Source organism: Manis javanica, chromosome 17 (genome assembly GCF_040802235.1).
Source record: "Manis javanica isolate MJ-LG chromosome 17, MJ_LKY, whole genome shotgun sequence".
In the NCBI taxonomy this organism is placed as follows: Eukaryota; Metazoa; Chordata; class Mammalia; order Pholidota; family Manidae; genus Manis; species Manis javanica.
The window spans coordinates 8,276,560-8,302,404 of record NC_133172.1 but is presented as its reverse complement, the minus strand read 5'-3'; the positions used below and the strand labels follow the sequence as shown (position 1 = coordinate 8,302,404).

Here is a 25,845-nt window from a genome sequence, read left to right as displayed (position 1 = left end):
TGCAAACAGGAAGTTCCTGTTCTTTGAGAAAGGAATGCAAGCAACCCTGGCAACAGTTTGACTTTAGCTCAGTGAGACCCATAACACACACTTGTAAGAGAATTTGTGATTTAAACCACTGCTAATATAATTCATACAACAGCCATGAAAAACTCATAGAAGCCCCTTGAACACAGAAACCAAAGTCCAAAGGTGACATGGCTAAGTCATGCTCACGTTTCACACCCTTGCTGAGTGTGGACTCCTCAGCAAAGACTCCCCTCTTAAACAGTGGGTGGCATCTGCCTCCGTTTGGGCTGCTGGGAACACCACAGCTCTGAGGCTGTAGTCGGAGACCCAGGCACAGCACAGTCTGGGGACGCCCGCTTTCTGGCCGATGGCCATCTTCTCGCTGTGCCCACAGATGGGAAGGGCAAGGGAGCTCTGGGGTCTCTTGCAAGGACACTAGTTCCATTCATGAGGGCTCCATCCTCCTGACCTGATCACCTCCCAGAGCCACTAGGAAAATGGGTTTCAACATATGAGTTTTTCAGGGACACACCCACTCAGTCTATTGGAATTGAAGATCCCATTTCTTCTCATCCCTAGAAGCCAGCCCAGCTGGCCTGTCCGTTCCATCAGTAGTCTCTTCTGTTACACTAGCAGGGCAGGTCACGCCTGTGCAGGGTATCTAAGGCCAACACTGGCCCCAGGGGAGCTCAGGAGCCACGGGGTACAGGTGCCAGCTGCTGAGAAGAAGCCCGAGCTGTTTGGAGGCACCATTCCCAGGTGCTGGGCATGTCACCTCAGGCTGGCCCAGGGAACATGCGGGCACCCCCGCCTCCCCACCCAAGGCCGCTGCCTCCCCTGCTCCCTGTCATTCCGGGCACCAGGGATGGGGGAGCATAAGGAACAAGACCCTCGGGGCTTTTTAAAATAACTGCATCCTTTAATGGCAGTAATACAATTACTGGATTAAGAGACCACAGGAGAGAGGGCAGGTGACATTTCTGGAAGACAGATATGGAATACAAAAAGGGGGGTGAGAGAGGGTCATGCGACGATCATTGTAAAAATACAGTACGTTATATACATATTTGCACCATCAACTTTCAACTCTGAAACAGTATTTACACTTTTGTTACAATCCTGGTTAGAGAACAATTTTTTTTTAAAAGCTCGGCCTGATGGCAAGTGAGTATTTTGGGTGAATTCATAGTCTTAAGAGGTTCTTAGGCTGATGTTCCAAGAGGAGGGTTCCAGCTTCTAATTCATCCACAGATTTCAGTTTAAAAAAGTATTTAATTTTGCTTTTACAAAAAAAATTCTCAAAGAAAAAAAAAACCCCACAGCCACACTGTGTATTCCTAGTTTATAAAGACCAAAGGCTGCAGCCCTCTGCTTCAAGGCCAGCACTGGTGGCTAAAGAAAAATCTCAGTAATGATTAAAAAAAAAAAAATGAAACAAAAAAGACACAGACAAGCCAAACCGACCTGGCCACGCGCACTGACCCTGGGGGGCTGGCCTCTCCCACCATTGCTTCTGGCCCCAAACTCAACTTTTATTTTTTTTTCCGGGGGAGAAGGGTTTGGTATAGGAGCCTTGTTTACTTTCACCCCAAGGAGGTGGAAGAGGGAACTTTTGGCCAGGTTTCCTCACTAGCAAGGAAGAGACAGGGGCCAGAAGCAAGGTGACTGAGGTGGTGGAACCAGGAGAAAATGGCCGGGGAGTTGACACGGGTAGGAAAGAGCCCTAAGTCACAGGCCACGTCCACAGGGGAGCCTCCTCTGGACAGGCTAGACCTCAGCCCAGGTCTCTTCTGTTACACTAGCACGGCAGGTCACGCCTGTGCAGGTCACCACAGTATCTAAGGCCGAGACTGGCCCCAGGCGAGCTCAGGAGCCACAGGGTACAGGTGCCAGCTGCTGAGGAAAAGCCCGAGCTGTCTGGAGGCACCATTCCCAGGTGCTGGGCATGTCACCTCGGGCTGGCACAGGGAACACGCGGGCACCCGCCTCCCCTGCTCCCTGTCATTCCTGGCACCTGGGGGCAGCCTGGAGCAGACGCCTCCTCTCCCTTCTCGGCTCACCCAGATGAGGGGAGCAGGATGAGGGTGCCGGTTCCACATCCCCACCCTCAGCAGGGCTTCCAGCCCACCACCTGGGGAGGCCTAACGGCCCCCTACCCAGCCCTGGCTCGTCTCCTGCTCTTTCCTCAGGCCTTTCTGGACGTGTCTACAGATCCAACACTGGAATACACCTCTGCACTTGGGCCCCGTCAAACACCCAAACCAGGGGCCCTAAAGTTACGTGCAAGGAGGGGAGAAGCAAGCAGAGAGCAGGAACACCTCGCCGGGACCACCCAGAGCTCCACGTGCCAGGGGCCTGTGGAGCGGCCGCGGCAGATCCTGGGGCTGTCCCGAGGGGCTGGGGCGGCAGTGGGCACTCTGGTTCTGAGGCCCAGGACAGACCCCAGAGTGAGGGGAGGGCATGACCGCGTCAGGACAGGACAAGAGCTAATACTGACAAAAAACATGCAGTGCGCAGGCTGCCTCCTGGAGGCATGGCCCCCCATGCCAGCCCCGCCGCCTCCAGGTCCGTCTCTCACCCTCGAGTCTCTGACAAGTGCTGGAGGAGGCAGGTCTGTGGATGTACGCTGGATGGAGGCCTGTGTGGGAATCCACACACGGCAGCAGTGGGAAAGGCTTTGCTTCTTCCAGCTCAGGCAGCTCCCAAGGGCTCTTTGCCTTTTTCTTCCTTTGACACTGTTTTACCGGCTGCTAAAGCAAGTCATTGTGGCTGGCTCACCGAGAGGACCCAGGGCCCTAGACATGCCTGGACCAGCTTCCGGGCAGATCCTGCCCACCGTCTCGGCTCCATCCTTCTTCAAGCAACATGGGTGAGCAGCTCAATGCCCTCAGGTGCCTACCAGTCCCTTTGTCCTGGGGGCAGGGGAGGAGAGGCCAGCTTTGCCCACAAAACCCAACGGACCCACGGACTTTAGGGAGTCCCTGAAGACTGGCCCAGCCAAGTGGAGTGCCAGCTGGGGCTGAAGCCCAGGGCCTCACACAACTGCTCACGTGCACAAGCAGGTTTTTGGTGGAGGGTGGGGAAGCCTGGGAGCCCCATAGCACTGACCAGAACTGAAGATGGTTATATACAATTTATGTTCCAAAGAAAGTACTACTTAAAAAAAAGAGGGAGGAGGAAAAGAAAGAACACCCAGAACCCCTTCCCCCTCTTCTGCAGTTCCCAACTCTGGTTGCTGCCCTTATGTATCACCCTGGGAAGGGAGGGGGGCAGGGAGCCCTCGACTCTGGCTTAACACTACTGGCAGAAGGGGGAGGCTGTGGGGTCAAAGCCTTTAAAAACATCTTTCAGGGACCCTGCGTCCTGGTCGCCCTCGCGGGCTGGGCTGTTGCCAGCAAACGGGCTTCCTGAGCCTGTCTTGGGTGCCTGTTTCACAGTCCCAAAGAGTGTGGGCACAGGCAGGTTGTGCACGCCAGGCTGAGGCGGGGCACCCTCTGGTGGCGGAGTGCCCGTGGCCGGGGCAGGGGCCGCCGCAGCCTTGGGCCGGGGCCGGTTGTAACTGTTGTATCTGTCTGTGGCTGTAGCTGTGCCCCCATCTGCACTGGATTTCCCAGAGTCAGGCTGTTCCAGGGCCGACTTGCGGACAAACGGGGGTTCCTTGGCCTTGGTGGCTGAGCTCTTGCCATTGCCCTCGGGGCCCTTGGGCTGGGTGCCCGAGTCAGCAGCTGGCTCTGTAGGTTTGCCACCTGCATTGGGAGTCCTGGGGTCATAGAGGCTAATGCCACTCAGCACACTGCTCTGCCCACTCCCGCTACCCTGGCCCAGCCCACCAGCAGCCAGCACTCGGGGATCATAGGGGGCAGTGGCTGGCGGGGAGGACTCCCCACTGGGGCTGGTGGCTGGAGAGGGCGCGTCGGTGGGGCCAGGCTTGGGGGCCCGGGAGGAAGCAACAGAGTCTGCTGGTTTCTGCAGCCGAGGGTCGGTGGGTGCCTTCCGCACCCGGGGATCACTGGGCTTGTCGCTGGGGGCTGCTGAGGAGCCAGTGGCATTGACAGTCTTGAGGATGCGTGAGAGGAGCTCGAAGTCAGGCAGGTTGGAGCCAGATGTGCCAGGGTCTGCGGAAGCGCCCGGCCGCTGCCGGGAGTTGGCAGGCCCCGCGGTGGTAGCCCGGTGCAGCCTGGGATCCAGGGCAGGCATGGACTGCAGGGCTGCAGGAACAGGGGGCACGGCGTCCTGCTTGGGGATGGGCAGGGGGATCAAGTCCTCAGGGTTCCAGAGCACAGTGCGGGCAAAGCTTGGCTTGCTCAGGGTCACGTCCTTCTTGATGTGGCTGAACTGCTGCAGCTGTGACCGTGGGTCCCGCAGCGGGTGCCCCGGGAGGGGATCCAGGGGAATGTTCATGGCCTTCTCCCGCAGGGCCCGCTCCCCTTCTTCCTCCTCTGCAGGGGGTGGTCCAGCCCCCTTGGGGACACTGGGGCCCACAGGGCTGGAATGAAGGCTGCCTTCGGGCTTTGGGGTGGGCAAGGAGCGAGCCAGCCGAGGGTCGGAGGGCCCCACATCACCTGGGCCTGACCCACCAGAAGCCTCAGCGTGACGGGTAAGTCTGGGGTCCCGGCTGAGGCGGGGGTCAGCTAGCCGGCCTCCTGTGGGGTGTCCTTTCTGGAGGCGGGGGTCCCCCAGCCCACTGCTGCTCAGTTCCCCGATGGAAGCCTGGGGTCGGCTAGATGTCTGCTGCCTCAGGGTCTTAAGGATAGAGGTGACGCTGCTCCCACCCTCATCCTCATCACTTGAGTACCAGTTTCCGGTGTCACCTGAGAAAGAGCAGAGAGGAACAGGGACAGGTGAGTGGCCACCACATCTGCCACCAGCCCTCTAGGACCCCATGGCGCCCGCTGGGTGAATGGCTCCACTGCCCCTCACCTCTCAAAACCAGTTTCTCCTCTTAAGAACTGGCTCCTCCCACCTGCCCTGTAGGCTTCCGTGACAGCCAGAGGGCTCAGGCGGGCGGAGCGCCAAGCCTGGCAGGCGGACGGCCAACACCTCTGGGCCTTTCCCTGTGTGCCAATGCCACTTTGTCTTACTGCTTCTCACAACCACCCAGGAGGCAGTGTTGTCACTGTGCCCATGTAACAGATGGAAAAAGCAGAGGCAGGGACAGTACCATGAGACGGGACAGAGCCGGGAGTAAGCTCACACTTCGCCAGCCCAGGGCTCTGCCGCCACCACCTCGCCCGCAGGTTCAGGCCCCAGCGAGGCGGCTGCGGCTCTGGGCACCTGTGGGCAGCCACCACTGACTCAGCCTGCACTATGCTTGGGGCACAGACTCCTGCCCCTGGACCAGCATCATTACCACGACCCCGAAGGGCAGTCACCCAGCTGCTCAGCGGCGGGGCCAGGTGGACAGATTCGAAAAGTGGCCCAAGTCCAACCCTCTAGGCAGGTGAAACAAGCCACCGGGGAGGGGGCTGCCCCTGTTCCCACTGTTCCCACTCGCTCCGGGCTCCTGGCAGGGCCACCCATGGCCTCTGGCTTCAGATTCTAGACCCCAACTGTCCACCCTGTTTCACCCTGGGGCAGATACCACCAGGCCCACTGCCCAGCACCATGCAAGCTGATGGCCGTCTGTGACTCTCATTACTACTGGTTTATGTCAATGAGTAGCTCTTGCACAGGCTTTTCCCCAGGTGAGCCCCTCCTCTGTAAGGGCACAGGGGGTAAATCCTGCCAGCCACTGTCTCCCGCAGCGGCCAGCCCACCTCCCTCCTTGGTGGGATTAAGGGCCTCTCCTAACCGGAGACACAGAAGGGCAGTTCTGACTTCTGGTTTTCTTGGGACACGCAGGGGCCCTGCCCGGCTCGTGGCCCCAGGCAGGGGTACTCCCTGGTGAGAAGCCCAACCTAGGCGTTCCCCGCTCCCCTGCACAGCGGCCCGGGGGGCCGTGCCCGCGAGGGGGAGCCCCTGCCCCTGGGGAGGACACGTGCCTTCCTCATTCTCCCGGTCCTGCTTGCTGCTCTCAGCCAGCCTCCTCGCTCTCTCCTCCTCCTCCTGCTGCTTCTGCTGGATCCTCAGGTACAGGGCCCTCTGGGCTGAGGGCAGGAAGTCGGGGACACCGGCGCCCGGCTTCGGCCGGCCTGGGGGCCCTCCCTCAGAGAAGTCGGGCTCCAGAGGGTGCTCGGGGAAGAGGCGCTCCCCAGGCTCCCCCAGCAGCTCTTCGTAGTGCCCGTAGTCCTCTGTGGCGGGGAAGAACCGAGGGTTCATGGCGGGAAGGGCCTCGTGGTGCCACCTCCACCCCCGTGCCCTGACTGGAGAGCCCCCCCCACGGCGATGGGTGAGATGTGTCCCCGTCCCTTCCTACCCAACCCAGGAGCCCCTGAGCAGGGAATGGAGCAGCCGACGGCAGTGTTCCCGCCAAGGAAGCAGCCGCCAAGAATGGGACTCCCAGAAATTGAGTGGAGTGGGCAATGCTCATGAGGTGGAAACAGGACGGAACGTCGACGGATGTTTATAAAACGCAAAGAAAAGGCTTTGGAAAGACAGACAGAAAACAGTCCCTCTGGAATGAGATTCAGAAGAGAAGGGTCGAGGGGTCTTTCATTTTTTCCTCCACAAGCTTCTCATATGTTTTATTTGTGATGAACATTAATTTTATGTTTCTTTGTAACAATCAGCAAAGAAAAACTGTTTTCTCATAGTGAGCTCTTAATACCAGTTAAACCCCAGTCACAGACTAATACAGAGAAGGAAACACACCAAGGTGTTGCTATGGCCACCTGTCACCCAGGGTCACTGGTGATTCCAACCCCTCCTTCCTTTACGGGTCCCTGAACTGCACCAATGTCTATGTGGTTTCATGAAAAAGGACAGGGTGCTCCCTGCACAGCCTCTGGGAGCCAAGGCTGAAGGGTCCACCTTCATTTCCCAAGGGCAGGCAGGCCACATCCCTCCACTAACTCTACCCACACAGGAGCCAAGGGCAGGGGGGCGGCAGCTGCACGGGCAGATGTGGGACATGCGCCTGGAGCCTGGGTGTGTGCACGCGTGTGCCTCGGAGACAGCCTGCCTGCTGCTGCCCCACAGAAAGCCCCGCAAGATGAAATGGGCCATATCTGCTTTGTGCAATATGGCTGCCACTGTCCTCCTGGGACTTACTGAGCATTTGGGAAGTGGCCAGGACTACCGAGAAAGTGAACCTGTAATTGAATTTAAACTCACAGGCTTACAACAATTAAATCTGTAACTATTTCATATACAAAGCATCTAAATCAAGAAGTGAGATGTCAGTCACCTTCTCTGCCCCCTGAACTTCCTAACGTGTGAACTCGGGGAGCACCTGCTCTATGCTGCACATGGCTGGGGACTCTCAGGGAACAGTCCCCGTCCACCTGCAAAGGCAGTGTCACGATGCCTGTGCTACTGTGAATATACCACAAGCCACTGCACAGTACCCTTTGAAAGGGTGCATTTCATGATACAGGAATTAGAGTAAATTACTCTAGAGACACCTACTGTTAACAGCCCACAGACTTAGCTTTCTTCCCTGCCCGGCCCTGTTTCCACGCACATCTCCCATCCACCCTGTTCAAAGGGAAGAGGCCCACGGGAACACAGCACCCGTATGGGACTGCTTTGCTCCTCGGAATACCTCACTCTCCTTCTAAAGCCCCTGCCCCTCACCCTAAACAGCCGCTCTTGGGGCTTTGAAAACCATCTAGACGTCAGACACTCACACCGACCCTGACTGTCTCCCAGACGCCCCTCATGCCTTCTGCATGGCTAATGGCGAGCTCGTCTCACGCTCCACAGGGCCAACACACAGCAGCACTTGCCACCCCCTTGGGCACCCTGCAGTAGCACCTCCTAGCATCAGGGGTGAGGGCATACACCAAGGAACTACCCCCCACAGCCAATAACCCCATTGGCTCTGGGCCATCTTGTGACGCAGGTATGGGATAGTAATGGCCCTGAAGGTCATCTCCCAGCCCTGCTCCCCTCCACCAGGCTCCAGAGGCCCCTGGAGCTGCCCAGACTCCACTTGGGCCCTGACCAGCCAACCTCCTCACATTCCCCCGCTTACACCCATCATTCCCCCAACGAGGCCACCTCCTGGCGGCCACCAGAGTCCTGCGCACTGGGACTTCTGTCCCTCATCCTCCCTTCCCAAACTACATGGCCACCGCTGCTTTCCTCAGATGAGCTGCCGGGCTGGGGCCTGGGCACCTGCTGCGCCTTCGGCCTCTCATCTACACCCTGCCTCACACTCACTTCTCAGAGAGGCCTCTGCTGACGTCCCCACTGTGGCAGGTGCTCCCATGCTGCCACTGCCCATCACTCTCCATAGCCCCTGCTTTACTTCTGCCGATGGTCGATGCTGAAATGAGCTTATGCGCTTATTTACATGTCTCCTGTCTGTCTCCCTCTGCTAAAATGCAGCCGAGGCAAGGACTGACCGCATCATGCTCCGGCCCCGGACCTGGCCCCTTGCCCTGCACCTCGCAGTGGTGGGCATGCCTCATCCTTTCTGAAATTTGCACACGACCTCCTATGGCGGCAGTGGCATCCGACCATCCAACTGGTGGACTTCTAGGCTGTTACCAACACATGTTCTTGTTTCAGTAAGAAAGGAAGGAAAGAAGAAAGGCAGCTGGTCAGTCGAGGGGCCAGCAAATGCAGAGCAGCAGGGCTGACGCTGGCAGCTCCAAGCCAAGAGCCATCTAGGCTGCGCCGGCGAGGGCACCTCAGCCGCACAGTGTACACCACTCCACACCTAACTTCCCACACTCCCAATGCAGGCACACCAAGCAAGATGTGTAAGAAATTAAATAAATTAGAGTGACAATTACCCTTTCAGCCTCAATGGGTAGTGAATACCACATCACTGAAAACACTCAAGCACTGACAGGACAGACAAGAGTTGGAGTCAAGCTTTCTAAGACCCAGACCAAGGGGAAAAAATCAAGTTTTTCCCATTGCATTCCACCGGGCAAAGCCCTGCACCCCACCAGCCCCACCCTGAGCCCTGCATACCTGTGTCCCCAACGAGTCCTGGCTCCATCTCCATGCCCTCCTGCTGCTGGTAGAAGTTTTCATAGAAGTTTTGGGATGGTGGGATGGGGGGCATCATTCCAGAATGTGGGGAGTCTCCAGGACCATAGGGCATCATCTGGGGGCCACCGGGTCCCATGGGTGGGCCAGGGTTCATGCCAGGACCCATTGGCATGTCTGGGTGCATGTCCGGGTGCATGTCGGGGTGCATGTCCGGGTGCATATCCGGATGCATGTCAGGGTGCATTGGGCCCCCCATAGGCCCTGGGGGGCCCATGTTGGGTCCAGGGCCCATTGGCCCTGGGGGTCCTCCGGGTCCAGGGAACCTAGGTGGAGAAAATGATGCCTGTGAGAAGGGCAGTAGAGGATGGGTGGTAGCCACACCCCTGGGGAGATGCAGAAGCCTCCATATGGTCAAGCAGTGGAGGGCTACAGACCAGGACTCTGACAGCTTTGGGGGAGGCAGGACGCTGTCCTGGCCAGGCTCTCAGTGACACGCCCCCAGCATGAACAGCCTGGCAGAGCCCAGAACAGCCCCATGGCTGACTCTGGGGCCCAGGACACTCACCTCACACCCAGCTTCTCTGCCAGCTGCCCTGTGGGCCGCACCACAATTTCAAACAAAGAGGGGATCTTCTTGTTATACATGTCCTGCTGCTGTGGGGACAGTGGCTCGTGCACTGGCATGGGCATCTGAGGGGGCCCAGGGGGCGGTGGCGGGGGCGGTGGCGGTGGGGGGCCGCCCTGCATAGGCCTGCCGTTTGGAGAGGTCGGGGCTGGGGGGCCAGGGGGGCGAGGGGGAGTGGGCAGGAGGCCCACGCCAGGAGGTGGCTTGGGCAGGGGGTTGATGCCCTGCTTCTTCAGTTCCTCAACTTCCTTCTCATCCTCGGCACCAGCCTCTGCATCGTCAGCCAACATCTGCAGGTGAGAACAAAAGAACAGGACAGTCAGGACAGAGAGCAGGCAGGTCGGGAGGGAGCTGAATTTTCTGAGGAAAACTCTAAAACACAGACCCTGAGGCCCTCCCAGTAAAAAGCCAAAGACCATGAAGCTTCTTTAGCACAAAAACCATCACAAAACACCTCTGCTGCCTCCACTCTCTGTGACCCACTGGCAGGCACAGCCATTCCTGTTTTATGGCAAAATACACATTAACACAGAATGTACTACTTTGCCCTCTTCAAGTATATGATTCAGTGGCATGAAATACACTAAGTAGTACATTCACAATGTATACAACCACTATCTCCATCTACTGCTAGAATGTTCCCATCACCCGAAAGGGAGATCCCACACCCACTAAACGGCCACCTCCCCTTGTGCAGCAACCATTCATTGGCTCCTGTCTCTGCAGGTTCCCTATTTCAGGTGGTCCATGTGAACAGCATCACACACCCCATGGCCTCTTGTGAAGGGCCCTTCACTTGGCATCAGGCTTTCAAGGCTCACGCACGCCATAGTGCAGCAGGTACCATCTATTTTACGGATGACTAATATTCCACTGTCCTGTTCAGATTTTAAGGAGCTCTCATTTCACTTGTAATCAAACCCAACTCCTCACCGTGAGCCACAGGGCCTATCAGCAGGGCCGAGTGTCTGTGAGGGACTGCGCAGCATCCACCACCCTCATTTCCTTCCACGGGGCTCTGGCCTCAACCCTAAGTCCCCAGCCCCCAGCTTGACTTGTGCACAGTCAAGCTCTCTCCCCCAAGGGGCCCTGGCCTGGACCAAGCTTCTCCCCGGTATGTTTTTCCCTCCATTCCTAACTGTGTGGTTCCATGTCCCCCAGTTGCTGGGTTCTCTTATGTAAGACCAGCTCACAGTGACTGTCCTGGTCTCCCGTATTCACTACTGCAACACCATGAGCTCCTTTCAAAGCACTGCCCCAGCTTTGTAAGGTTACATGAGCTTAGTTGTCTGCCTGGTTACTCCTGGCTCACCACACAACTGTCAGCTCTGCGAGAACAGGACTCTTTCCTGCCCCAATGTATCCCCAGGGCCCAGCAGGGGACCTCAGTGTCAAAAATGGATTTGAGCAGAATGTCTCACCAACTAGCAGCCGTGGAGGAAAGTTAGAACAGCAAGCTTGACTGCTTTTCTTGGAGGGTCTTCTTGCAAGACTGACCTTTGGCTAGTGTCTGGGAACCTGAATTTCAGAGGACTCCCAGCATTCCCTGACTGGGAAGAAGGGCTTGCTGTGCCTCAGCTGCTTGTACAGCAGTAGGCTTCTGCTGAACACCCCATTTCCTTCTGGGAATAATATGCCATGTCAGGCAGAGGCTGCCTACATGACTAACCCCCACAAAAACCCCAGGCACTGACTGAGACCCTAACGTGCATCCCCAGTAGACAATCTTCAATGTGTGTTACAACTTGAGGAGTTGAACATGTCCCATGTGACTCCATGGGGCACAGATTCTTGGAAGCTGGCACTCATTTCTCCCCAGCCTCTGTCCCCACTCCGTTCATTTCCCCTTTGCTGATTCTGCTCTGTGTCCTTTCACTGTAGTATAATCTTGGCCATGGGTACAACTACACATTTGGTTCTGGGAGGCCTCTTACCAAATCGTCAAACCCAGATCCAGCTCATCTTGGGGACCTGGGCACAGATGCCTCGGCGGATCCTAACATGGGGCTCTGAGATGCCCCCTCCCTGGTGCCTCAGCCCCAGTGCCGCTCAGGCGAAGCCCTGCCCCTCCACCAAGGAACGGCAGCGGGCGGAGGCAGAGCCTCCTGGTGGGTGTCTGACAGTTCTGGTTCCTCTCTCTCCTTCTGATCCGTTAGCAGTACCTGGACCAGGGTTGGCAGGGTCCAAGAAGGATGTGGCTTGGAGGGGGATGGAAAACTTGAAAAACTTGTCAGTGGAAAACATTTGTCCCTCAGAGCCCTGCTTTTTTATTCATGGTGCACAGCAGCACAGGCGACACACACACAGAACCACATTCTAACCTGTGCCCTTGCAGTGTGGGAATCTGCCATGCCCAGCCAGGCTGGGGAGTGCCCAGAGCCTCCTGGTGACTCTCAGTACTGCTCTCAGTGCGGGTGAGGGAGGGGCAGGCTGCAGCTGCAGCTGGCAGCCCCGTCTGCTCCACTGCGCCCACCAGCCAGCCCCTTTCGGCGACTCATCCACACATTCCTCAACCATGCACGCAGCTGGTGCTTGCGCTGTGCCCCTGCCCTAGCACATGCTTCCCTCACTCTTTTTTCCTGCCAGCCACTCACCTAGGGACCTGCGAGGTATCACCTCATCACCATGCCTCCCCTGAATGCCAGCCTATTGGAGAGCCTCACGGCTCCCTGGAGGTCCTTTCCGTTGCCCCCCAAGCCTGGTGTGTGAGCGGAATCTGTTCCACAACTGGATCTTGTCTCATTACTGCAACCTCAGTGCCTGGGGCAGTGCCTGGCATGTCCAACCCCAGTACCCATATTCGCTGGGTACGTGAGCGAGGGAAACAAACACATCTCGTCTCCCTCTGCACTCCCTGGACCCTGGAGACTATCGTGCACCATCAGGAAAGCAGAAGGTCCGGAGGCGAGGGGTACACGGGGTGGGGTGTAAAGGAGTGAAGGCTTTGACTGGCTGACCGAGCTCCCCTCTTTAGGGGTCTCCCTGGCCTCCCCTCCTGGCCACGAAGCCTTGCCCACCCCCACACTTCTAGTTTTGGCAGCTCTGGGCTGGGGCTCCCACACTCCTCTCTGCCAGAGCGGCAGAGACCATCTCCACCTGCTCACGCCTCGCTCCATGTGCCTTCTCCTCCGAGGGCACAGCTCTGCTCGGGGAATGACAGACCCTCTGCCTCTCCACCCCAGCTGGGATGTGGGACCGTACTCCCCAGTCCTCCCTTTAATCCCCCCACACAGACACTGGCCCAGAGCTGCTGCCCAGCCCTCCTAGGTGGCCCCCAATCCCTGCTCGCCTCCACCCTCTGGCCTGGGCCCTGGCCTGTCTAGTCTCCCTTGCATTCTCTGAATACCAGCAGAGCAACCTTCACTTTTTTTATTATTTACTACTTATTGAAATAATATTCTGGACATTTCTGAAAATTTCATGTTTCTTTTTACTATTTAAAATTTGGCTATTAGAAAATCAAAATTAAATATTTCATTGTTGTACACCTGAAGCCAATATAATACTGTTTATCAACTACATTTCATCTAAAAAGACAAACAAGTAAATAGAACACGCAGGGGTCATGTTCCTATTGGACAGCACTGCTCCAGAGTGTAAACTCTGGACCTCCAGCAGGGGGCAGTCCTCAGTCAATTACTGTTTAGTTCATCAAATGAGAAATGAAGCCTCCATTACTTTTCCCACTACTTATCCTGAGAGTTAACTAACAAATTTTATGTATCTACTCTTACAAAACCCTATTCCTAGGGCAACAGGCTCCCCAAAGGGCCCAGCAAGACGAGAGTTTTCCCCAGCTTCTTCCACTCCTCTTCCAGTGAGTGGACTTCCCTTGCTGTGCGTGCGCAGCTCCCCTACTGCTCCAGGCAGCCCCGTTCAACCGCGCAGTCACTGACAGACAGACTAGCAGGTATACTGACCGACTCGATCCTTTCCATTCTCAAACAACAGCTCATCTCAAGCCTGCAAACCAGTAGGCAGGAAAGCCTTCATCAATTCCCTGGGTGTCCATTAGGAAGACCAAAGACACAAACTTGGGGCCCACAAAGCCCTAATGACTCCTCAGGGAGAACAGATACGAAGATGAGCTTCAGTTGTCGCCTGGCTAGTGAGGGAGCCCTGACGCCTCACTCAAGGCAGTGTCCCCATGCTGAGAACCTACCATTTTCAAGATGTAACCCACCCTAAGTCTCATCTTGTCTGTGTATCGTGGGCTCTCTCTGATGGATATCTAAGAAATCACAAGATATGTTCACAGGCATACCAGGCAAGACTCCTTTTATGTAGCCGCCCCCCCAGTGAAACCTGTGCCTTGGCCGAAAATGAGACACCTGTGTGACCACCACCTCACTCTCCCTGCAGAAAGAACGCAGTCCCACTTCATCCTTAAAATGGCCCAGCTCCAGATCAATGCAACTGGGAATTCTGGTCCTGCACAGAGACCAGACGGGCGGGCTGTAGTGCCAAATCAATGCAAGCTGCACCTCCTGGTTCCAGTAGTGGTGGCCCCCAACGTTGCCCCCAGACATTACCTTATCCAAGAGCTCTCTCGTTTCCTCAGTCAAAGGGTCATGGGAGAACATGCAGTCGTCACCATTGATGCAATTCCCAGTTGTGTGGTACAACTTACATGGAAAATCACGTTCATGGCAAATTAAGGAAAATGTTTCATCTCATGGAACCCACCCACAGAATCCAACCCCCTTTGCTCTGAGATGAGGAAAATGACGCCCAGAGAGGTGAAGTGACTTGCTGAGTGTCACACAGTAGGTTAGCAGAGACCCAGGACAACACCCCAATTCTCAAGATTCCTGCTCCAGAGGGCTTCCTGTGCCACATGCTGGCCCTGGGGCTGTGTCGTTGGAGCCTCACTCAACAAGTATAGGAAGTTCAATGATATTCCAAGGCTACACAGCTAGCTGGAGAAATCCCTGAAAGATAACAGGTAAGAGTACAGGCCAGTGCCTCAATTTATTGATATGCAGAATGGGAGGAGCAGACCCGTCACAGGACAGATGTGAGGACTAAATGAGAGGATGCACAGAAAGTTCTTGACACAGAGCTGGCACAGAGAGAGAGCAGTGAAGGTCAGCTATTACTACCAACAAGGAGAAAAGTTCTGTACCCCAAATCAGATCAGATGTGATGCCAAAGGATATCATGCATGTAGGGGCAGTTCTCAGCTCGGGCACAAAATCCAGTGATGTAAAACTTGCACAGTTCTCGCTTCTTCGGTAGCTCAATGTCATGACTGAAATTACAGTGATCTCCCTGGAAGAGAAGCAATGGATGGTACGGTGGTGGCCCTGTAAGCCTTGCTTACTCAGGTCTGCAAAGGGAAGAAGTACTGCCACTGCCAATGCGCAGAGGAGCCGATGACAGACACGGATCCCCTCAGGAAAGGGCATGCTCAGACACAGGGTCCCCACTAAGTGTGTACTTCCGACAGTGCGTGCTCCTCTCCCTCAGGCTCCTCTCCCCCTCATACCCACTGCTTCCGTCTCCATTCCACTGCTGTTCACTGCTTCTTTCTAACTCTCCCTTCACTTCTTTTGCTTCTCTCTCTCACCTACTCACTATTTTTCACTGTTTGCTGCATGTATCCAGTTTCATGCTTCTTCTTAATGGAACCCCAATTTTGTTTGGGGAAGAATGGGTCCAGCTAAAAATTCTCCATTTCCCAGACTCCTTTGAAGTTCAGGCCAATGAAATGTAGGCAAAAGTCCCCAAATTTCCTTCTTAGTGCTTAGCTGTGATGCCTGGAGGCACAGCAGCCACTGTGTAATGAAGAGGACAAAAGTGACACACTCAAAGGTGGTGAAATAAAAGGTAGGAAGGAGCTTGGGTCCCTCTGAGTACCACTAATGCCCAGCACCCCCAGACTGTTCCAAGGGACAAACATTATGTGTTTAAGCCAGTGGTTTCCTATTATCTGCAGCCAAACACAATCTGAACAAAGTAACATCAGGTGAACTAAAGATAGAAACTGTTCTATACCTGTTCCCCTTACTCTTAGGAATGGCTACTCGTTTGCTTTGCTTATATGCATTACAGTTTCTGAAAATAATATGAATGGTGACTACAATAAGGAATATTTTATACATGCACATTTGTTTGAAATACACTTTTTTCTAAGACGTATACACAGTAGTGTTCCCTGGGTGCACATTTGCCAGCATCTGCCACTGCCATTGTATTTGAATAAAAAGCTGGCTGGATAAACTAACACTGGATTGCACTTGTTTCCTTAAGAACTCTGTGGTCATTGGTCTATCTTCTGGCATTATATTCTGCTGTGATACTCAAGCCTGGCCTGGTTTTTTCCCACCCTTTCTACCTGGATGTCTTAATAATCCCTTTCCCACATTAAAGTCCAGTGACATAACTAGAATGTTCTATTTTTGCATTAGCGTCAATCCTAGCAATACACGTGAGGTTATATGAATTGGTTGAAAATTTCAGCCAAAAAATCCTCCTAAAACCCAAAAAATCCCGATGTGTCATCCTGCTCTGGTTTCTCAGTCTCAGTGAACTGTCTTCCCAGGCATCTCCTGGCAGTAAGACAATCACTGCCACCCCCACCCGAGCACTGCACCCCTGTTGGCGTGGCCTCCAGAACAATGCCAGAAACCAAGTGTTCTCCAGGGGATAGCTGCCCTGTCCCTGGCACCCCAGTACTCTAACTGGCCCCTTACCCACGTGCACCGCCCTTCCACGAAGTATTTGCAGATGACTTTGCCTTTCTTATCAGACTGCTGGTGGGGCTTGTCATGATCACTCCTCCGGTAGCTTCCACCACCATCCTGAAGGGACACAGAGGATGTTTGCAAGGTGGAGCGAAAAGGGTGGGGGGGGCCTATGCAGGCCAGGGGGAGTCAGACTCTCAATGAGTAACAGAAGTTAGCTGGCAGGCAGGAATGAATGTTCCCCTCACAGAAGTGTCTTCACGTAACAAGAGTGACAGCCAGCAGGTTACACCCAACGTTGAGGCTGTGCAGGCTGAACACCGTGGAATGGAGTGCTGGCACTTAGACGGGGAATGCTCTGGCACTTGGAGCTGCTGGCCACTGAAGACTGAGCACCTCACACCTGTGCAGGAACACACCCACCTTCCAGAGGCAGTGGCATGCGCCTTCCTGAAAACGTTCCTGTACAAGTCATGGATGGTCACCTAGAACCTTCCAAACCTCAGAGACTCCTTACAGGTGACAGCAGGTGCTACAATGATACACTTTTAAAAACAGAGGGTCTCACTAGCAGCACATCCCTCAAGAGAGACAGATGATTAGTGCTGATCAGCCCTATGGAGAACAGCTGATGGGAGCAGGCGGCCAGGATCGGCCTCAAAGGACAGCTCATTACAGGAAAAGAAAAAAAATCCAAGGGGCTTTGGCTAACCACATAAATCAGAATGAAGAACTGACTCACCCCCATGTCCTCGTCATAGAAGTCTTCGTCATCATTCATTCCACCCTTGTTCATCCCTCCTCGGCTGCCACCTCGACCACGACCCCGGCCCATCCCTTTCCCTCGACCCCGGGAACCCCGACCACGGCCTCGACTTAACCCTGCAGAGGAGGAGAAACAGTATTCCCCTGTTGCCTCTCCCCAGGATGGGAATCCAGCAGCTGCCGGAAGGAGCCCCACGAATGCCTCCCCTCCTGGGCCCCTGCCTGCCCACCTCGTCCTCGGCCATCCTTGGACCGGCGGTACTGGTTCAGTTCCTTGGAATATTCATCATAATCCTCATCTCCCATTGGCTCCTCACTTTCTCCATACTGGAATTCCAGAAAGAAGGAAAGCATTATACAGGAACAATTAACACTGCCCCTAAATATACATTGCCTCCTTTTGTTTTTTCATTTACCCAGGACAACTCAGACTCGGAAGGGCAGATGAGTGCCCCAGGTCTCCCACCTGTGCCCGCTATCCCCCAGGCACTCTCACCCCCTGGGCAAATAATTAGGGCTTCTGTACACAATGGACAGCTGTTCAGCTGTGACAAAGATAACAAAGATAACAAAGAACTGGAGACTCATGCTGTGCAGGCATGGCCAGGCTCAGAGAGGGATGGAGCAGGGAGAGTGCAAGCCCTCCTGCGTGTAGGCAGTGGATAAATAAGCAAAGGCAAAAAATGTTTCTACATTTGCCCTCTTACAGCACTAAACTATGTTTTCTACCTTTATCTTGCAGCATCTACCTACCAGTTCAGCATTTTATTAAAAATAATAACAATAATAATAATAAGGGAGAAATGTGGGATTCACATATATATCAAGTATAAAAATCAAACAAATATTCATATTTGACCTGATTGTTTATAGTTCATAATGCGTGATCAAAACCGAAAGTTTCTGTGATGACTGCCCTTGTACTGTTCACCATGTAAGAACTTATTCACTATGTAAGAATTTGTTCACCATGTAAGAACTTGTTTGTTATGCTTCTGAAGATTGGAGACTGTTGAGAACTAGGCTTGGGGTTGATTAATGATTGTGCATTGAGTCCCCTATACAGAATTTTATTGTTGTTAACAACCATATGATCAATAAATACGAGAGATGCCCTCTCAAAAAAAAAAATAATAATAATAATAAGGGAGAAATGTGGGATTCACATATAAATCAACTAAAAATCAAACGAATAATCATAATTGACCTGATTGTTTATAGTTCATGATGCGTGATCAAAACCGAAAGTTTCTGTGATGACCGCCCTTGCACTGTGCACCATGTAAGAACTTATTCACTATGTAAGAACTTGTTCACCATGTAAAAACTTGTTTGTTATGCTTCAGAAGATTGGAGACTGTTGAGAATTAGGCTTGGGGTTGATTAATGATTGTGCATTGAATCCCCTATACAGAATTTTACTGTTGTTAACAACCATATGATCAATAAATATGAGAGACGCCCTCTCAAAAAATGGTTTCAATGGATAGTAACTTCTATGTTATGTGTATTTACCATAATATGTGTTATGTGTTTTAAAAAATTGAAAAAAATCAAGGAAAAAAATTAAGCCACACAGTGAATGCATACTTTAACAATATCCTTTAGTATTCCATACATGTTTGGTGGAGTTTATTCTTCTTGACACTTGGAGTAAATATTAACAAAACTTCATAAAAAACAAAATTTCACTTTGGAACCAAAAAAAAAAAAAGAATAAGGGAATAAATAGATACATGCATTAGACTACAATAAGATATTTACCTATTTGTTGCAAATATCTTCTCTGGGTCTGCGGCTGGTCTTTTTTGATACTGTTAATAGTTATTTTGCTAAATAGTTTTATTACCTGTACTCTTCTGTATGTGTATTATTTTACAATAAAAACTTTTTAAAAAGAAAAAAAAAAATGTTTCTCAAAAACACCAAAGAAATTTGTCTGCAGGGACAGGAACTGAGTTGCTGGGGACAGCAGTAGGAGGAAGATGTTTTTCATAGCTCACCCTTTGGTACCTTTTTAATTCTGAACAATATGGAGGTTTTCTCTATTCCAAATAACAAGTGAACATTAACCACAGAAACCTGCCAAATGCTTTCTTTCCACCTTCGTCTTACAGGCTTCCCCCAGTAGCACTTGTGGCCCGGAGCCCACCAGCCCCCAGCCACCCCCAACCCAACCCAGGCTGAAGAAAACCTTACTTCCATCTCCTCTTCATAGAAGTCCTCTTCATCCTCTGGGTGGTCTCCCACCGAGCCTCTGCCCCTTCCTCGGCTTCCCCTGCCCATGCCTCGGCCTCGAGACCCTCGGCTTCCTCGGCCCCGGTAGCCCCTGCCACGGCCTCGGCTGCCTACACAGTGAATCAGACAGTAAGCATCCCAAACAGAAGCCAATCCCACTGAGACAGAAGTCAAGCCATCTTTTGCTCCTGAGGTCAATCATTCCATTTTCCTCTTCCTCCAAGAAGCCTTCCCAGTTGCTCCCATCAGATTAACCATCACCCTCATCCCCTCAATGGGGGTGCCTCAGCATCCTGGATGCACACTTGCTCCAGGACTCACTACACTGCCTCCTGGGTATTTGTTCACTGAAAGCTGCACTCATTGCCCAAACTAAGGTGGCAAGCAGCTGCATGCACACTGAATGCCTGAAATGCAGCTGACCAAACTGAGATGCTGGGAGTATAAAAGCACATACTGGATTTCAAACTTAGTTTAAAAAAAAAAAAAAAAGACTATAAAATATCACATCTACTCTTGAGTTGAAATCTTAAATGTATTAGGTTAATAAAACATGTTAAAATTAATTTCATCCATTTCCTTTTACTTTGTTAATATGACTACTAGCAAATTTGAAATTATAAGGTGTAGGCCTGGGAGAAGGGGAGGAAAAAATTAAATTTAATTTAAACATAAATAAATAAATTACAAGGTGGCTTGCACTGTATTTCTATTGGACAGCTCTAATCTAGAATCTCCCCAAAGACTACTGCAAGACTGCTGAAAGAATGAATGAGTGAAGGACCACCAAACAATGAGCTGGGCCTCATGGAAGATTTAAGAACCACTGAGCTAGAAGATTCTAAAAGCCCTCTTAGGCTTGGAAGTCTCACGGGCAGGTGATGGTTCTAAGAGGCCAGGCTGGGTCCCTGGTGCTCTGCCCTCCCCCCAACATCCTCCTAACTGCCACGGGTTCAAGGTTCAGAGGTGTGGCAGCCCAAGGCTGCAGTTACACCTCATCAGGTGAGGAGAGGGAGGTGGCTACTGAGGACTGGGGCAGCCAGCTGGCAGCTGCCCTGGCCCAGGTGTGAGAGAAGCTGTCCTGTCTCTCTTTTTGCACCTACTGAGGTGAATTAAAAAAACAGCCCTTTAGCCTCACTGGCCTTCTCCCTGCCTCCAGGCAGCCTGGCTCCTCACCCACAGCCTCGGCACTGGGTCCTCCGCTCCCATGGCCAATTCTAGGCCTGTGCTTGCCTGTGTGCTCCCTGCTCTTCTGAACTCAGCTCAGCCCTAAATGCCTGTGTCTCCAATCCTGGACCTGAGGCTCTGAGAATCAGCCAACCTGGCCAGTCTGGCTCTGCACCACACCCTAGACTCCAGCACTGGGTCTGCCTTCAATGCCCTGGAAACTGCGGGGTCTCACCTCGGCCCCGGCTGCTGCCCTCCTTGGCACGCCGGTACTGGTTGAGCTCCTTGGTGAAGTCGTCATAGTCCTCCTTGCCCGCATCCTCCTCCTCATCACCCTCGTACTCCCCGTACTGCTCGTCCTCATAGCCTTCGTACATGCCGTAGCCTTTGCTGTCCATCTTGGAGTAGGACTTCTTGGGCAGGGGGGTGGTGTGCGACGGGGGGTACTGCTGGTGGGACTGATGGGGAGGGAAGGGTGAGTCGGCCTGGGTCCAGACCACCAAGAACCCCACTGTTCCCTGAACACACACATCTCTCTGGGTGTCTCCGTCGTCCCTGCAGTGAGACACCAGGCCCCAGCCACTTGAGGACTGATTCCCACCTGAGTGACATCTGGGCGGTGGGTCCAGATGTTTTTCTTCGGAAAGAGCCATAGCTTGGAAGCAGATTAAGAAACACAGACCCCCACAATCCCCAAAGAACTGGGGAGGGAAGAGAAGGTGGGTATTTCCCAGGCAAATAAAAGTAATCTCATTTGGGGAGGGGGCCTGGTAAGTGAGAGTGGTGCTATTTGGTCAAAATTTTCCTGGAGGCTTGGCAATCAAACTAGGAAGTCATTTTAAAGGATGCTTTACAAAGTGTGCTAGCACCGAAAGACACTGGATGCAGTTAAATACACACACACACACACACACAGAGAAGCCACCAAGATGTACGTGAATGGATAAACAGTGGTACGTACAATGGAATAGTCAGCACTTAAAAGAAATGAGCTATGAAAGAATCAAAGAGGGAGAGGATTAAAGATGGCGGTGTGAGAGATGAGACAGAGGCTTCCTCCTAAAACCACATATGATATGAAAATATAATTAATACAACTAATCCTGAGAGAGCAATAGGAAAGAGGACGGCGCCAGACTGCATACACCTGGAGAAAAGAGCAGACCTCACAGAACAGGGTACCGTAACAGAGCTGTGGCCCAGCGGGACCCAAGCCCTTCCCCCACCCCAGCTCACCAGCGGGAGGAAGAGAAACTGAGCAGGGAGGGAGTGGAGGCCTGGGACTGCTGAATACTAACTCCAGAGACCTGCTCTGGGAGCACAAACCTACATTTCATGGTGCTTTCATGATACTCTCATGATTATGGGGTTGAAAAGCTAAGACAGGCAGAACTCCTGGAGAGACTGAGATTCCAGCCACTTGTGGAAAGCAGGGATCCATATCCAGCTGCTCTGGGACAAAACCTTATACCTGTGTGCTCAGCCCACTGGTTCAGGCACAGCAGCCAGGTGGTGGGGAACAGCTCTTTCCTCCCCGCAGGCACCAATCCCACTCCCCTGCAACCCCCGACATTGCTTCAGGGGCTGAGCCCCTCCAGAGAGTAGAGCTTCTGGACACTAGAGGGCACCATACACAAATATGAAACGCCAAAGGAACCTGCTACACAGGAAAATTAATATAACCCCTGAGAAAGATGACAGGGACCTCATGACTCTTCCTGAAAGGGAGTTCAAAATAAAAATCATTAACATGCTAATGGAGTTATGGAAAGATATTCAAGAATTCAGGAATGAATTCCGGTCAGAGTTCCAATCATTGAAGAGCACAATGGAGGGTATTAAAAGCAGATTGGATACAGTGGAGGAGACGATAAATGAAATAGAAACTAGAGAAGAGAAATACAAAGAAGCTGAGGCATAGAGAAAAAAAGGGATCTCTAAGAATGAAAGAATATTGACAGAATGGTGTGACCAATCCAAACGGAACAATATTCGCATTACAGGGATACCAGAAGAAGAAGAGAGAGAGAGAGAGAGGGATAGAAAGTGTCTTTGAGGAGGTACTTGCTGAAAATTTCCCCAATTTGGGGAAGGAGATAGTCTCTCAGACCATGGAGATCCACAGATCTCCCAACACAAGCGACCCAAGAAAGACAACACCATGACATATAGTAATTAAAATGGCAAAGACCAAGGACAAGGACAGACTGCTAAAAGCAGCCAGAGAGAGAAATAAGACCACATACAAAGGAAAGCCCATCAGGATAACATTAGACTCCTCAGCAGAAACCTTACAGGCCAGAAGGGAGTGGCATGATGTATTTAATGCCACGAAGCAGAAGGGCCTCGAACCAAGATTACTTTATCCAACAAGATTATTATTTAAATTTGAAAGAGGGATTAAACAATTTCCACATAAGCAAAAGCTGAGAATTTACCTCCCACAAACCATCTCTACAGTCTATTTTGGAGGGACTGCTATAGATGGAAGTGTTCCTAAGGTTTAATAGCTGTCACCAGAGGTAATAAAACCACAGTAAAGAAAGTAGAAATTAATTACTAAGCAAATGCAAAATTAAATTAAGTATCCCCAAAGTCAATCAAGGGATAGACAAAGAGTGCAGAATATGATACCTAATATATAAAGAATGGAGGAGGAAGAAAAAGGAGGAGAAAAAGAAAAGAACCCTTAGATTGTGTTTGTAATAGCGTATTAAGTGAGTTAAGTTAGACTCTTAGATAGTAAAGAAGTTAATCTTGAATCTTTGGTAACCACGAACCTAAAGCCTACAATGGCAGTAAGTACATACCTATAGATAATTACCCTAAATGTAAATGGACTGAATGCACCATTCAGTGACCAAAAAAGTCACTGAGTGGATAAAAAACAATACCCATGTATATGCTGCCTACAAGAGATTCACTTTAAACCCAAAGACATACACAGACTAAAAGTGAAGGGATGGAGAAAGATATTTCATGCAACTAATAGAGAGAAAAAGCAGGAGTTGCAGTACTTGTATCAGACAAAAGAGACTTCAAAACAAAGAAAGTCACAAGACACAAAGAAGGACATTACATAATGATGAAGGGGTCAATCCAACAAGAAGATATAACCATTATAAATATCTATGCTCCCAACAAAGGAGCACCTACATATGTGAAACAAATACTAACTGAATTAAAATAGAAATAGAATGCAATGCATTCATTCTAGGAGACTTCAACACTCAACTCACTCTCAAGGACACATCAACCAGACAGAAAATAAGTAAGGACACAGAGGCACTGAACAACACATTAGAACAGATGGACCTAACAGACATCTACAGAACTCTACACCCAAAAGCAGCAGAATACACATTCTTCTCAAGTGCACATGAAACATTTTCAAGAGTAGATCATATAATTTCACTCATCTGTGGAGTATAAGAACAAAGAAAAAACTGAAAGAACAAAAGAGCAGCAGACTCACAGAACCCAAGAATGGACTAACAGTTACCAAAGGGAAAGGGACTGGGGAGGATGGGTGGGAAGGGAGGGATAAGAGGTGGGGGGAGAAAGGGGGCATTACAATTAGCACGTATAATGTGGGGGGGGGGCACGGGGAGGGCTGTGCAACACAGAGAAAACAAGTAGTAATTCTACAGCATTTTACTACGCTGATGGACAGTGACTATAATGGGGTTTGTCGGGGGGACTTGGTGATGAGGGTAGTCTAGTAAACATCATGTCCCTCATGTAATTGTAGACTAATGATACCAAAATTAAAAAAAGATCAAGTTAGGAGGGAGTATACAGAAATAAACAATTTCTGGAAGGACTTAAGAGTAGACTGGATGAGGTGCAAGAGGCCGTTAATGGAACAGAAATCAGAGAACAGGAACACAGAGAAGCTGAGGCAGAGAGAGATAAAAGGATCTCGAGGAATCAAAGAATACTAAGAGAACTGTGTGACCTATCCAAAAGGAACAATATTCGCATTATAGGGGTACCAGAAGAAGAAGAGAGAAAAGGGGGTAGAAAGTGTATTTGAAGAAATAATTGCTGAAAACTTCCCCAAACTGTGGGAGGAAATAGTCTCTCAGACCATGGAAGCCCACAGAACTCCCAACACAAGGGACCCAAGGAGGACAAAATCAAGACACATAATAATTAAAATGGCAAGGATCAAGGACAAGGACAGAGTATTAAAGGCAGCCAGAGAGAGAAAAAAGGTCACCTATAAAGGAAAACCCATCAGGCTATCACAGTTTTTTCATGTGAAAGCTTCATAAGAGTGTATATCAATCATACCTTTAAAAAAAAAAGAAATGAGCTATGAAGCTTTGAAAAAACGGAAGAACCATCAACGTATATTGCTAACAGAAAGAAGCCAATCTGAAAAGGCCACCTACTGTATGGGTCCAAACATATGACATTCTAGAAAAGGCAAATACTAGAGAGACAGTAAAAAGTAGAAAGATTTGTGAGCTAGGGGCTCAGTGGGGAGGGAGGGATGAATAGGTAGAGGATAGGAGATTTTTAGGGAATTGAAATTATTTCCTATGATAGTATATGATGAATACATAGCATTACACATTTGTCAAACCCAAAATTTTAACTGTAAAACTCAAAGGGAGACCTAATGTAAACTATGGACTCTAATTAATAATTATGTATCAACACTGGCTCATCCATTACAGCAAATGTACCACACTAATTCAAGATACGATAAGGGAATCTGCATGGGGTGGGTCAGGAACTATCCTATCTGCTCAATTTTCTATAACCCTAAAACTGCTGTAAAAAATAAAATCTAAAAAAATCCACACTTACAATAAAAATGAGAAAATACAAAACGCAGATGGGCACTGCTGCGCTAGCAGATCTTCAAGTGCCTTGACCCCATAGCTCCCAGTGACGCTCATGGAGCTCCCTCCATGCCCTGCCTCCTGCAGGTTTAAAGTCTGACTCTATGCTAACAGATCAATGTCAACTATAATGTGACAATAAATTATCCATTAGGATGGATGATGCTGAGTCACAGGCTACCTGGGACACCTTTAAGAGCTACCAGCTTTAAAAATAATTTTTTTTCAAAACTGGGGAACATCTTGGGTTTTTTTTGGTTTTTTTTACCAGTTTTGGTCGGGGAAAAGCAGTATACAAACAACACAAATAACTTAAATGTATGTTTAAGCTCAGTGATACAATAGGATGAGTATTTAATTTCTGGCTCGACGACATTTGAGGTAATTTACTCCTATAACCATTTCATTCTCTTGCCAATTTTCCACAAAAAGTAATTTCTGAACAATGGAAAGCAGT

General features: G+C 51.1%; 1 protein-coding gene across 5 annotated transcripts in view; it reads right to left on the bottom strand.

Annotated features, from left to right (window-relative positions):
* Positions 1–905: 905 nt before the first annotated feature.
* The window catches only part of ZC3H4 (zinc finger CCCH-type containing 4), a 41,296-nt gene continuing 16,356 nt past the window's right edge, over positions 906–25,845 (bottom strand). For 4 of the 5 annotated variants that reach the window (XM_017663207.3, XM_037004991.2, XM_037004990.2 and 1 more), the window contains 11 exons: positions 20,771–20,993; positions 19,330–19,478; positions 17,361–17,457; positions 17,108–17,247; positions 16,375–16,482; positions 14,839–14,950; positions 14,212–14,321; positions 9,620–9,969; positions 9,034–9,377; positions 5,991–6,239; positions 906–4,820 (listed from right to left, as the gene is read on the bottom strand). In XM_017663207.3, the coding sequence (XP_017518696.3) occupies positions 3,307–4,820; positions 5,991–6,239; positions 9,034–9,377; positions 9,620–9,969; positions 14,212–14,321; positions 14,839–14,950; positions 16,375–16,482; positions 17,108–17,247; positions 17,361–17,457; positions 19,330–19,478; positions 20,771–20,993 (3,396 nt within the window). In that variant the 3' untranslated portion in view covers positions 906–3,306. The remainder of the gene's footprint in view (positions 4,821–5,990; positions 6,240–9,033; positions 9,378–9,619; positions 9,970–14,211; positions 14,322–14,838; positions 14,951–16,374; positions 16,483–17,107; positions 17,248–17,360; positions 17,458–19,329; positions 19,479–20,770; positions 20,994–25,845) is intronic. The other variant, XM_037004992.2, reaches the window with a different exon arrangement.